The following is a 12,527-nucleotide window of genomic DNA, read 5'->3' as shown; positions in this document are numbered from 1 at the left end:
GATTAGTTTACTGACTATTCCAATTTTTTTTTAATGTTTACTTATTTTTGAGAGAAAGAGAGACAGAGAGAGACAGAGCATGAGTGGGGGAGGGGCAGAGACAAACAGAGACACAGAATCCAAAGCAGGCTCCAGGCTCTGAACTGTCAGCACAGAACCTGATGCGGGGCTCAAACTCATGAACCATGAGGTCATGACCTGACCCAAAGTCAGTCGCCCAACCAACTGAGCCACTCAGGCACCCAAATTTACTGACTATTCTAGTGAGTAAGAAGTTTAAACATTCTGCCTTTCCAAATCATATGAATAAAATAGGAAAAATTCTTGGGAATACATTATACTTATTTCAAAGAAGCAAATTCATCAACAATTACTTCTCCTATTTTATCTTAGATATTTGGAATTTTGTTCACATTGGCTCAAGGAAAACTCACAACAGACTATGGTCCTAAGGCAGGAAACATTTTCCTCTGTGTTTGGATGTTGCTAGGAATTATTTTAACAGGTAAATGAGGGTATTTTCTGGCAAAAACACTTGTGTTGTATTGTCTTTATATTTAATTTTCAAGTATATTGATTTTCAGTGGCTTCACAGAACTCAAGGGGAAAAAAGAAATAAAAAGCAGGATATTACTTGTTTTTTTCCCCCGAGGATATGAATCTAGTAATTCATTTTTCACATTTTATAAATTTTTTTAATGTTTTATTTATTCCTAGGAGAGAGAGAGAGACAGCGTGAGCAGGGGAGGGTCAGAGAGAGAGGGAGTGACAGATTCTGAAACAGGCTCCAGGCTCTGAGCTGGCAGTCAGCACAGAGCCCGACGGCTCGAACCCACGAACCGTGAGATCATGACCTAAGCGAAAGTCGGACGCTTAACCGACTAAGCCACCCAGGCGCCCCATTTTTCACATTTTAATTTCAATTCCATTACTATGCATAAAAACCAAAGCCAGCGTATCAAGAGGCGGTAAAGATCTGGAGTCAGCAGACTGGACTCAAGCTCTGACTCCGCTGCTCACTAGCTGTGTGGCTTTAGATAAATTACTTAAACTCCCATATCCTCCTTTTCTCATTCATGTGATAGGGTACGAAACAGCCTGCCACAGAGGGCTGCTATGAGGATCCACTGAAGCGGTGCAGGAACAGCTCCTAGCATGGCGTCTGGCACCCAGGATGTGCCCAGTCACCTCAGCTGTTCCTGTAACATGTGGCGGTGGAAGCAGCACAGGGATGGTTAGCCAGTTCTCACACTTCTTAGGTATGATCAGAATAGACACGGGCAGCGACGACACCAGCGCCCAACCCTTAGAGAAGGAGCATGTAAAAGGACTTTAATCTGTCGTTTGTCCTGGCGCATAAGCATAAAAGTGGATTTAGAGGCAAGGCTTAATGTCCAGCTGTGTTTCCACACCCATGCTGGCTTCTACTGTTATCTCACTCTGTTAATTTCTCTCTGCATTCCTTTTCGCTAGTCCGGTGGCAGCGTAAACTCTTATACAGTGTAGGCACCTACCAACCAAACCGCACATCCTGCCTCCCCACCCTTGTCCTTGACGCTCCAATGATCCCAAACTCCCTCTGGTGCCAAATTCTTGGCTATTCTATTCATGTCTCACATTCTTTGCATATCCTGTTTACTGCCTGCCTTGTATGCCTTCCTCTCTCTTCTTACCTGCTTGACAAGTTCCTACTCATTTTTCAAGTTTCAGTTCAAATATGTCTCCTCTGGCAAGGCTTCCCTGATTTTTCTCTGGACTGAAGTGGGATTTTCTTCTCCCATGTTCCCACTATACCGTGTACATATCTGCATTATTGCAGTTATCCTACAATGTTATAATTGTTTGTATGTCAATATTTCCCTAGCTGGGAGGGTGCTCTATGGAAAGAATTATGCTTTTCATCTTTGTTTCCTAGCATCCTGTATTTGTTCGTTAATGAATGACTTGCTAATTAAGTTAATGGCTTTGTGAGGCCCTAGTATTTTTTCATGCTACAGGAATGCTATTGAATATTATGGTAACCACACTGTGCTCAATTTGACAATATCAAAAAGTAAAGTATACTATACTGCTTAGAGAAAAGTATATCTATATATGCTCTTTGGTAACATCAACTCACTGATGTTTTTCTGTTCCAGCATTAATCAAGTCTGATCTCAGAAGACACAATATAAATGTCGGAATTGCAAACGGTGATATTAAAGCTGTAAGTAACGAATATTTTTATGATTATCCTATTGAGAAATGTGTGAAACCAGTCTGTCTGGTCAGCTATTTTGTATTCCTGAGCCAGTTGTTGATCTATCCTAATGGAAGGTGCCAGATGCTGTAAGTTGTTTTTATCTCCTGATTCTTTCTACAGGTACCAGTTGAAGATACAGTTGAAGATAGTCCCACAGATCAAGAATCAAAAACTGTTATGATGCCCAAGCAGTCAGAATCGGCAATTTGAGATGAAAGAAAAAATTAACATCATGTGATAGTTGAGCAGTAAGGCTTGGTTAAAACGTTACAGGAGATGGAAACTTACTTGAAAATTATTATGTGACCCATAATTATTGTCTTACTTAATTGTAACCTTAAGCAAGATTTTGCTTAACAGACTTTGGCTCACCTCCTATTAACACTACCATTTATCTACCGAGCTTTCCACTGGTAGACCTGTCTTGTCAGCCTGAAAGTAAGCTTCTTGATGTGTATTTTCCAAAAGCGTTTGTTTGTTTTTGTAAAAAATGGAAGTTAAAAGGCTTTCTAATATGATCATGTGGAGGCCTAGTCCCCATAAATCACATAGGAGTTCGTGCAATTTAGAACCAAGGAAGCAATATATTCCTAATTCGTTCCTTTCCATTGTTCTGGTCGACTGTCCAGTCACTCCCAGTGGGAGTACATTACACCAACACTACACTTCTGACCCACCAAAGGACAGCACTGGGATGACACTTGCACGGAACCTCTAAGATTTTTCCCATTTCTTATATTTTTGTTAAACAGTGCTTTGTAATATGTACTGTCAGTGGCCATCATGACTATTCTGTGAACAGGTTGAACCCATGACTTTGGTCTTAGACTTGAGTTCTCATGCTAAGGTGCCCAAACACAGACTCATTATCTTGAGTTCTCTGCACTGCCTTCCTATCGTGGCATAAATGCTAATACTGTTTTCTCACTTTAACTTGACAGCATAATTTTGTACCCACTGCCTTGTCTACTCTTTTTTCAACACAGGCTTATCTTGGAGACACTGTAGCTTTGGCTCCATACCATTCAGAGTGAAGCAAATATCACAATAAAGTGATTCAAATGAATTCTTTGGTTTCCCAATACATATAAAAGTCATGTTTACCTTATTCTGTAGTCCTGTAAGTATGCAATAGACTGAAGGAACAATGGACATACCTTCAGTGAAAAAAGACTTATTGCTAAAAAATGCTAAACATCAACATGAACTGAGTATTCAGCAAATCATAGGTTCACCAATCATAGGTCACCGTAACAAATACAATAATAATGAAAAAGGTTGAAATATTGCAAGAATTACAAAATGTGACATAGAGACGTGAAATGAGCAAATGCTTTTGGAAAAAATGGCACCAGTACACTTGCTTGATGCAGGGTTGCCCCAGACCTTAAATTTGCTGGAAAAAAAAAACACAAACCCCACAATATCTGTGAAGTGCAGTAAGTGGAAGCACAATAAATTGAGGTATGCCAGTATATATACCTTTGTAGTAAGAAAATATCATCCTGCGTGTTCCTGGCTTTTTCATGATTTCTTGTATCACCGCTAACACTTTTGCTTGAAGGTTGCAAAGAAATCTATGGAAACAGCCTAGGAGTTCTCATTTAGTGAAGACCTCTTAAAATGCTCTAATTCTCTACTAGCATCTGTATGACCATTCTCCTTTGAGGAACACTGTGCCCAGGTATGTGCTCCTGCAGTGTGCTGTGGGAGTGTATTCTTTTCCTCACCTGAGTGTACACACTCTTCTACATGCTCAGGGTAAGGAGGATAGGACCAAATGTGTTTCTACAGTGCCTACCACTGCGTTTTGTTTACAGTGAGAATTTATATGTTGTTCATGTCCTGACTCTCTAAGCTCATAGGGAATATCTTTAGAATACTGACATCTAAACAGCCATAATATTTACATTATTGTCCACATAAACCAAAAAAAGGAAAAAAGAAAAGCCAATCAGGTATACCCTTGAATACCCTTGAAGTGAACTAGCAGTTCTGATTTGGGCAGATTATATGCATTGCTTTATATTGCTATTATAACATTCTCTGTAATCAAACAACAGTAAATGATGTAGAAGCTTATCCTGAAGAATGTGTCACCAGGAGAACATAGCTGGGAATCAGGAGCTCTGGGTCTGTGACCTGGAACTGTTTCTAGTTGTCCCTGTCACTCTCCAGGCAGCATTTTCCTTATCCATATAATGAATGAGTTCACTTTGATTTCGAAGACCTTTTGAATCTTAAATGCCATTCATCACGAGGTAGACCGTATCATTGCACCACAGGAACTTAAATCTAGCTAGAGAAAAATCCCCTAGAGAATTGGATAAACAGCTATGATTGTTACTTTGTGGCTACGGGGGATTTAAAATCTTTTTTTTAGCTTTTTTATTCAGTTGGTGATAGCTAAGGCAGAATATGCTGAATCATTAACTTTCCTAGATATTTACATCATAGGTTTTATAGCCAAAAATATATCCCAAGATCCCTCCTAAATAATTATTTTTATTTTTTAACTATCAGTGTTGTTTAAAATAATCATGTACTTGTTGAATTCCCGAGCTTTTGAAAAAAAATTACAGATAAAAGTGAGAATACTTTATTTCCAAAAAGCATAGGCATATATGTCATGTGTATCTTTCTTTGTTGATTAGAAAGCAGATGAAATATGATGTGACAAAACGCAAAATGAATTGATAAATTTTCTGTATTTTGAGTTAAAATTGCCTATATTATGTGAAACAAGAATGTCATATAAATCTATGTCTAATATTTGGAAAATAGAGTTGGGTAGCCATCACTGTGTAAATTTTAATGAAATAATTTTAGAAAGAAATTGGATACTTTCAAAAGCTGTTGCATTTATAAATTTTGCAAAACAAAATACTAGCTTTTGCCTTTTGTGAACGTTGGAGAAATGTCTTTACAAATATGTTTATATGTAAACTCAGAGTATTGCCAGAAGAATTTCTGTCTGTATGAAGTCATCTTTCATGTTTGAATTTTTGCGTTTGTGTACTATTTGTCTGTATGCTTGTTCCCCAGTGTTTCAGACTTGAAATAAATTTATTTTTTTAATGTTAATCTTTTATGACTTTTTGAAAAAAATTTTAAGATGTTGATTTATTTTTTTTAGAAAGAGCATGAGCCGGGCGAGAGGTTTGTGGGGGATAGAGAGAGAAGGAAACAGAATGTGAAGCAGGCTCCTCACTGTCAGCACAGAGCCCAACACAGGGCTTGAACCCGTGAACCTTGAGATCATGACCTGAGCTGAAGTCAGACACTTAACTGACTGAGCCACCCAGGCACCCCTAAGTTCTGATACTTAGGTACACATGGGGAGTGGAAAGGGGCTGTAAGATTTCAGAATGAGCCAAGGAGGGAGCGAGGTGTTTTGTAGAGCATAACAGGGAGACCAAGTCCACCAGGGTCAGGGCTAAAACAGCCCAGTAGTAAAGGCTCAATCTCCTCCCCTTACTTTTTTATGCCCGCCCCCTCCTTGGGCAGATAGGTGCCTACAGGAAGCCATCTGGGACACTAGACCTAGGCTTCAGACTTTACCAGTTTCTCCTGGTAGCACGTGCCTGTGTGGTACCTTATGTCCTACAGCAGGTGTGATTTTGTCCTCCAGACCTCGCTGACTAACATAATAAAACCAAACTCTAATTTTCTTCATTAAAATATAGAATATGATGAACGCTTATTCTTCATAAGAGTCAGTGAGATAACACATGAAAAACATTTAGCTGAAAGCTTGACATAGCCAACACTCAAAAGTTTGGCCAACACTACTATTTTTATGCATTAATGATCGGTAACTAGCAACACATTACCACTTAAAAATATTTGGATTTCAAGAGAAAAGTTCAAATGACTTACATCAGAAGAATACCAATGAGGAGCACCTGGGGGCTCAGTCAGTTAAGCATCTGACTCCTGACTTCAGCTCAGGTCATGATGTCATTGTTCATTGGGTCAGGCCGCTCTTCGGGCTCTGCGCTGACAATGTAGGGTCTGGTTGGGATTCTGTGCCCCTTCCCTCTCTCTGCCCCTCCCCTGTTCTCTCTCTATAAATAAGTAAATAAACTTTAAAAAAAATACCAATGAGAGAAATTGAGGTCCTGGGGAGAGGGCATAGAGAAGGTATTTAGGGAGGAGGAGAATGGTAACTGCATGATTGAAATCACCTGCCAGGAGGCTGCCCACACCACATCCTCCTGAAGCTAGTCCTGGATGCTGGTAAACTGGTTGGCAAGGATTAAGGAAATGGTAATTGAGAGTTCAGCCTGGATGAAAGGTTAGCCTAGGCAGTGACCCCGAAAGGTTTTGGTTTTAGAATATTTTTACACTTAAGAATCATTGGGGAACCTGGGTGGCTCGATTGGTTAAGTGCCCAACTTGGGCTCAGGTCATGATCTAACAGTTCGTGGGTTCAAGCCCCACGTCGGGCTCTGTGCTGGCAGCTCAGAGCTTGAAGCCTGCTTCGGGATCTGTGTCTCCCTCTCTCTCTGCCCTTCCCCCACTTATGCTCTATCTCTCTCTCCTTCAAAAGTAAACATCAAAAAAAAAAATCATCTAGGAACCCAAAAGAACTTTTTTTTTTCTGAGTTATAGCTGTCAATATTTATCATACTAGAAACTAAAACAAAACTATTTTCTTCATTTTAAAATAACTTCATGACATCATAACATAAATTACATGTTTATGACAACTATTTTCCAAAACAAATATAGTGAGAACAGTGATACTTTTTAATCTCTAAAGACTACAGAAATCTTCAATGTCTGGCTTCATAGAAGACTGCTGGGTTCTCCTACCAGACCCTGCATTCAATCTGTAAAGGCATTGTGACATTTAGATGCTAGTCTGGCATGTTTGAAGAAAAAGCCTTGTGTGCATGTGCATTTGGAAAGGAGAAATATTTTAACAGCCTTTTCAGGTAATTGTAAGTATTAATACTATTGCAAGTTGGAACTGGTAGTATCTTACAGGTTAGTTGCTATGTGGAATCTGAAGCCGTATCAATATGGCTTTTTCCCATTTTGTTAACATTAACATCTAATGGTCTGTCTTGTACTTTCAACACATCTTTAACCATGCATGATTTTGTAACATTATGCACTGGCATTAGGAAAGTATTATTTCACTGAGTTACGTAGCTCTTCCAAATATTGGTATATTTCATTATATGCTGCCAGATACATCACATTTGTTTATATGTCTGATCTCATCAGAAAGTCCTTCAAGTATTGGGAAGCTGTCAAGCTCATGTGTTTCCTAAAACTTGTTTTGGCAGGTGCAGATTTTCCAAAATGCTAATATTTGTTTAAAAACTTGATTCTTATGATTGGGGGGAGAAATCTGTCAGTTGTTTCTTGAAGTGATGGACTCACTTCATTGCTTTTTGAAAAAATACCTGCCAAACACCCGTCTGAATAACCATAATTTATCTGTCAGCCATCCCTTCAAGTAAAAATGATGTTCTTTGAAAATAAACTAGTTCATGGGGCGCCTGGGTAGCTCAGTCGGTTAAGCGTCCTACTTTGGCTCAGGTCATGATCTCGCAGTTCATGAGTTTGAGCCCCATGTCAGGCTCTGTGCTGACAGCCTGGAGCCTAGAGCCTGCTTTGGATTCTGCATCTTCCTCTTTCTCTGTCCCTCCCCTGCTCATGCTCTGTCTCTCTCTTTTAAAAATAAATAAACATTAAAAAAATCATAAGAAAAAAAGAAAATAAACTTCTAGTTCAGCTTGCATCTCAAATAACTGTACAAGTGGTTTTCCCAAAACAGCCCTCATATTTGGGGTGTACGCAGAAAAGTGTTATGCACGCTTTGCATCTCATTGCACAATATTTAAAAGTCACGTACCCAAGGATCGGAATTCAATACTTTTTTCATCGAGGATATTCTTTGGTGGAGCTGACTTTCTATTTTTTTTTTTTAATGCTTATTTATTTTTGAGAGAGAGACAGACAGACAGAGCAGGGCAGGGTCAGAGAGCAAGAGGGAGACACAGAATCTGAAGCAGGCTCCAGGCTCCAAGCTGTCCGCACAGAGCCCGATGCGGGACTCAAACACGGGAACTGTGAGATCATGACCTGAGCTATAGTCCGGCGCTCAACCGACTGAGCCATCCAGGTGCCCCTTGACTTTCTTTATCTAACTGTCAATGCCTGATGGTGAAGAATCCAAGGGCCATCTGTGCAGTTTGATGCCTCGACCCTGAGTCAGTGCTAAGGCACCAGCAGTTCTATCCATTGCTGCCTTTGCACCATCAGAGCAAATGTCAATGCAGTGGAAAAGGTAAATCACTTCTGTATAGTATTATTCAAGAGTTGGACATGGATTCCCTAAAAAGGCTTGAGGACTCCTAAGGTTCTGTCACCCACACTTTGAGAACCCCTCTTCTAGCAAAGAGACTGGCTGTCATCAACGTAGATCAGTGATTAATGGTGTGAGAAACTAGGGAGAGTGAACTGCAGAACAGGGTTGAAGATCAAAGGCCTCTAGGAGGAGGAGAAAGGAGTTTGTGGGAAAAAAAGGTAAAAACTGGATGGCCAAAGAGAAGAGAATAAACCAGGAGCCATAAAAAAATGTTATCAATACCTCTTTTCATACTATTTTAATTCTAATTAGTCTGGTATTTTGAGATGCAGTTTCCGGTTTTATTTAGTTTTGTAAGTAGCTAAATGTTAAGGCAAAGTCATGAAATATAACAAATGTATAGCATTGTATCTGTTACCATTACTTCTAGTAAACAGGGGCTTTAAAATCGAAGACCTTTCTCAGATCCCATTGAGAATCACCAGAATTACATTTAGATGGCTAGTGGAAAACACTTTCATCCAGGAAAAAAAAAATTCTTATTTTCCACAGCAGGCAAAGATGTATAGACAAGTCACACATTTCTGAATCCTGTGATGCAGCTGCCCAGTCTCAGCTTTCAGGACCGAGACACCTGCCTGTACTGCCCCTCACTCTCTGCAAGGGGAGACAGTCATCTGTGTAGGCGACAATCTGCCCTGAAGTGACTTCAGGGTTCTTGACAGGATCCTGTGCCTGGAAAATGCCTTTATGACATCTCCCAGGAGATAAAATGTCTTTGTGTCCCCAAAGAGAGGTAAGATTTCAAAGCACACTGACCGCCAAGAGGGGATACCTTTTCTTAAATCTGTACTAAGGTCTACACATGTTCTTGAGCAGGCTTGAAATGCAGGGAGGAGGAGACGTGGTCTGGAGGCCCTGAAGCTTTGAGAAAGGAGGAGAAGGATATGGGGAGGGGGGCTCATTAAGATAAGGCCCGTGAGCTTCATTTACCACTTAGACAAATGATGTATTAGGCCTCTGCCTAATCTTGTTTTAAGTATTCCTTTGCATTTTCCTTTTCATTTGTTACTTTAAACCCATGATGAAATGGTCATTGTAAAGAGAACAAACTGTTAGAAGACAGTAGAAACTAGATTTCTGGGGCTCCTGGGTGGCTCAGTTGGTTGAGAGTCACACTCTTGATTTTGGCTCTGGTCACAATTTCAGGGCTGTGGGATCAAGACCCCAGGTCAGGCTCTGTGCTGAGCTTGGAGCCTGCTTAAGATTTTCTCTCTCTCCTTCTGCCCCTCCCCTGCTTATGTGCGCACGCACTCTCTTTCAAATTCAAAGAAAATTCAAAAGGAACTTGATTTCTGGGTGGAGCCTCTGAGTCTTGATTGATAAATGCTGCTTGAGCACCTCTCTTTCTCAGGGAATTGTCTGATTCCTCCAGGGACTGAAATGGCTCCTGGCCCCTGAGATTAACTGACAGATTAAACTTTTTCATAAAGCCTCATAATGCATAAAAATGAAGTTGAAATAAGAATGACAGTTATTTCTTTTTCAGTGAAAAGCCTGAATCCTTCAAAACATATTCTGACCCAAAACCAAGACAGATAAGCTCTGGATCATTCTGTCTAGGGCAGGATCTATGTGTGGACAGAGGTTCTCAATGTACCATCAGGAGGTCAGTATTAGGAAAGATACCCTGGAGAGATGACACATGGGCATTGATTCGTTGCCTGCAAACCTATGCAGTACTCGATACTGTTATTCATAAGACAGTTTAGTTTCCCTGTATGGTTAGATTATGTTATTTATGCACATTATTTTATTGCACCATAGGCCCTTTGAAAGCATCTGTCATGGTGTGTAAGGCAAAAATATAGCCCTTGGGAACCTAGTCTTGGGTGAGAAACATGATTATGATGTTGAGAAAGTAATTTAAACTCTGAATTTCTGTTTCTTCCCTTACTAACTAGAATAATACTTCCTACCTTGCAGGTTTCTGGTGAAGATTAAATTTAAGTCGAAGGCACACAGTAGATCCTTAACAAATCCCATCCACTGTTACTCTGATTGTGAGAAACAGTATAAATAGGGACTGAATGCTGATAACACTTAAGAGGCAGTGGACTGATTGGGGTAAAGCATGTTTAAGTGTTTGAACTTGACATTATTTATAGCAGTTGCCATTAAAGTCATTGATATCCAAACTATGTAACTGCTTCCATGTGCATGTGGATGTAATGTAGGGCACTGAGCAAACAAAATGAAACAAAAATGAATTCTGAAGGGATGTGAGCTCTGGACAGACAGGATGGGAGTCTAAGGCCCCAAAGAACAAAACTGAGACACTCTTGTAGGCAGGAAACAATGGTTTCTGTATTTATTGCACAACCCACAACAAAGGAAATTCAACAACAAGCTAAGAAAGAGTCTTACTACCTTTATGCAATGATTTCTCCTTGTTCCCTTTTTGTTCACATGCATGCATAATCTCACACAGGTATAAAGCAATTTTTTATATATTTAACATAATATTTTAGGCATTTTCCATGTTGCTACAATGGCCTTTATAAACATTGTTTTATTCCTATTTTTATTTTTTTTCAGTTTTATTGAAAAATAATTGACATATAACATTGTAGTAGTTTAAGGTGTACAGTGTAATGATTTGATATATAAATATTGCAAGATGATTACTATAAATATTGATTATCATTAATATTGATGTATAAACATTGCAAAATTATTACCATAATAAGGTTGGTTAACATCCAACACCTCACACAATTACACATTTTTTTCTTGTGATGAGAACTTCTAACATCTATTCTCTTAGTACGTTTCAAACAACCATTATTGAAAACAAAACAAGAAAACAAAACAAAACAACAAATAACCATTATTTAAAATAACTGCATAATATTCCAATCGGGTTGATATACCACAATTTCCTTAATGTTTTTCTACTCATGGACATTCACTCATTTACTTACTTGACATTCATTGAGCATTTCCAATTTTGTCAGGGTTTATGACAACAGTCTTAAACAGTGTCCCTGTCTCAAACTGTTCTAAGACTAGAAAACAAATCATCAGAGCCCACAGATCTTGATCAGGGACTGTACACGTGCAAGTGAAAAGGGAGCCCCAGGGAGGTGGTGTCCCCCCCCCCGGGGGGCTCCAACACGCAGGCTCTCACTCTTGGAACCAGGCAAGGCTTTTCTCTTCTTTTGAACAGAGGAGGACTGTGACACTTGGGAAGCCCGGATTTCATTGTTTTATGCCCCTTACGCCTCTCCGCCATCCCTCACCTTCTAGTGTGTCCAAACCTTCTCTCAGCTCCCTCAAGTCACTGCAACATAAAGGCTTGAAGTATAATCCTGGATTATATTTGCATTTTATTTAATTTTTAAATGTTTGTGATTTTTCTTTTTATAGCTTCTTTAAAAAAAATTTTGCAAGTTTATTTATTTTGAGAGAGAATGTGCACAAGCAAGGGAGATGCAGAGAGAAAGGGAGAGAGAATCCCAAGCAGGTTCTGTACTGTCAGTACCTTGAGATCCTGACCTGAGCTGAAACCAAGAGTCACATGTTTAACTGACTGAACCACCCAGGGACCTCATATTTTATTTTTTTTAAGTTTATTTATTTTGAGGTGGGGAGGAAGGGCAGAGAGAGAGAGAATCCCAAGCAGGTTCCCTGATCCCATGGATCCCATGAACCATGAAATCATGATCTGAGCTGAAAGCAAGGGTCATCAGGCGCCTTTGGGCTCTGTGCTGACAGCTCGGAGCCTGGAGCCTGCTTCAGATTCTGTGTCTCCCTCTCTCTCTGTCCTTCCCCTGCTCACACTCTGTCTCTCTCCCAAAAATAAACAATAAACATTAAGAAACAACAAAAAAGAGTCAAATGTTTAACCGACTGAGCCACCCAGGTGCCCCTATATTTCTATTTTAAACTGGTCTAGGC

General features: G+C 39.7%; 1 protein-coding gene across 1 annotated transcript in view; it reads left to right on the top strand.

The window, feature by feature from the left end:
• The window catches only part of FLVCR1 (FLVCR heme transporter 1), a 35,831-nt gene extending 32,523 nt beyond the window's left edge, over positions 1-3,308 (top strand). The window contains exons 8-10 of the mRNA XM_039230129.1: positions 394-505; positions 2,139-2,206; positions 2,363-3,308. Coding sequence (XP_039086060.1) covers positions 394-505; positions 2,139-2,206; positions 2,363-2,452 — 270 coding nt within the window. The 3' untranslated portion in view covers positions 2,453-3,308. The remainder of the gene's footprint in view (positions 1-393; positions 506-2,138; positions 2,207-2,362) is intronic.
• Positions 3,309-12,527: the final 9,219 nt, after the last annotated feature.

This window comes from Hyaena hyaena, unplaced genomic scaffold (genome assembly GCF_003009895.1).
Source record: "Hyaena hyaena isolate Hyena2069 unplaced genomic scaffold, ASM300989v1 scaffold_43, whole genome shotgun sequence".
Lineage (NCBI taxonomy): Eukaryota > Metazoa > Chordata > Mammalia > Carnivora > Hyaenidae > Hyaena > Hyaena hyaena.
The sequence above is the reverse complement of the archived record's forward strand: the minus strand, read 5'-3'. Positions and strand labels throughout refer to the sequence as shown.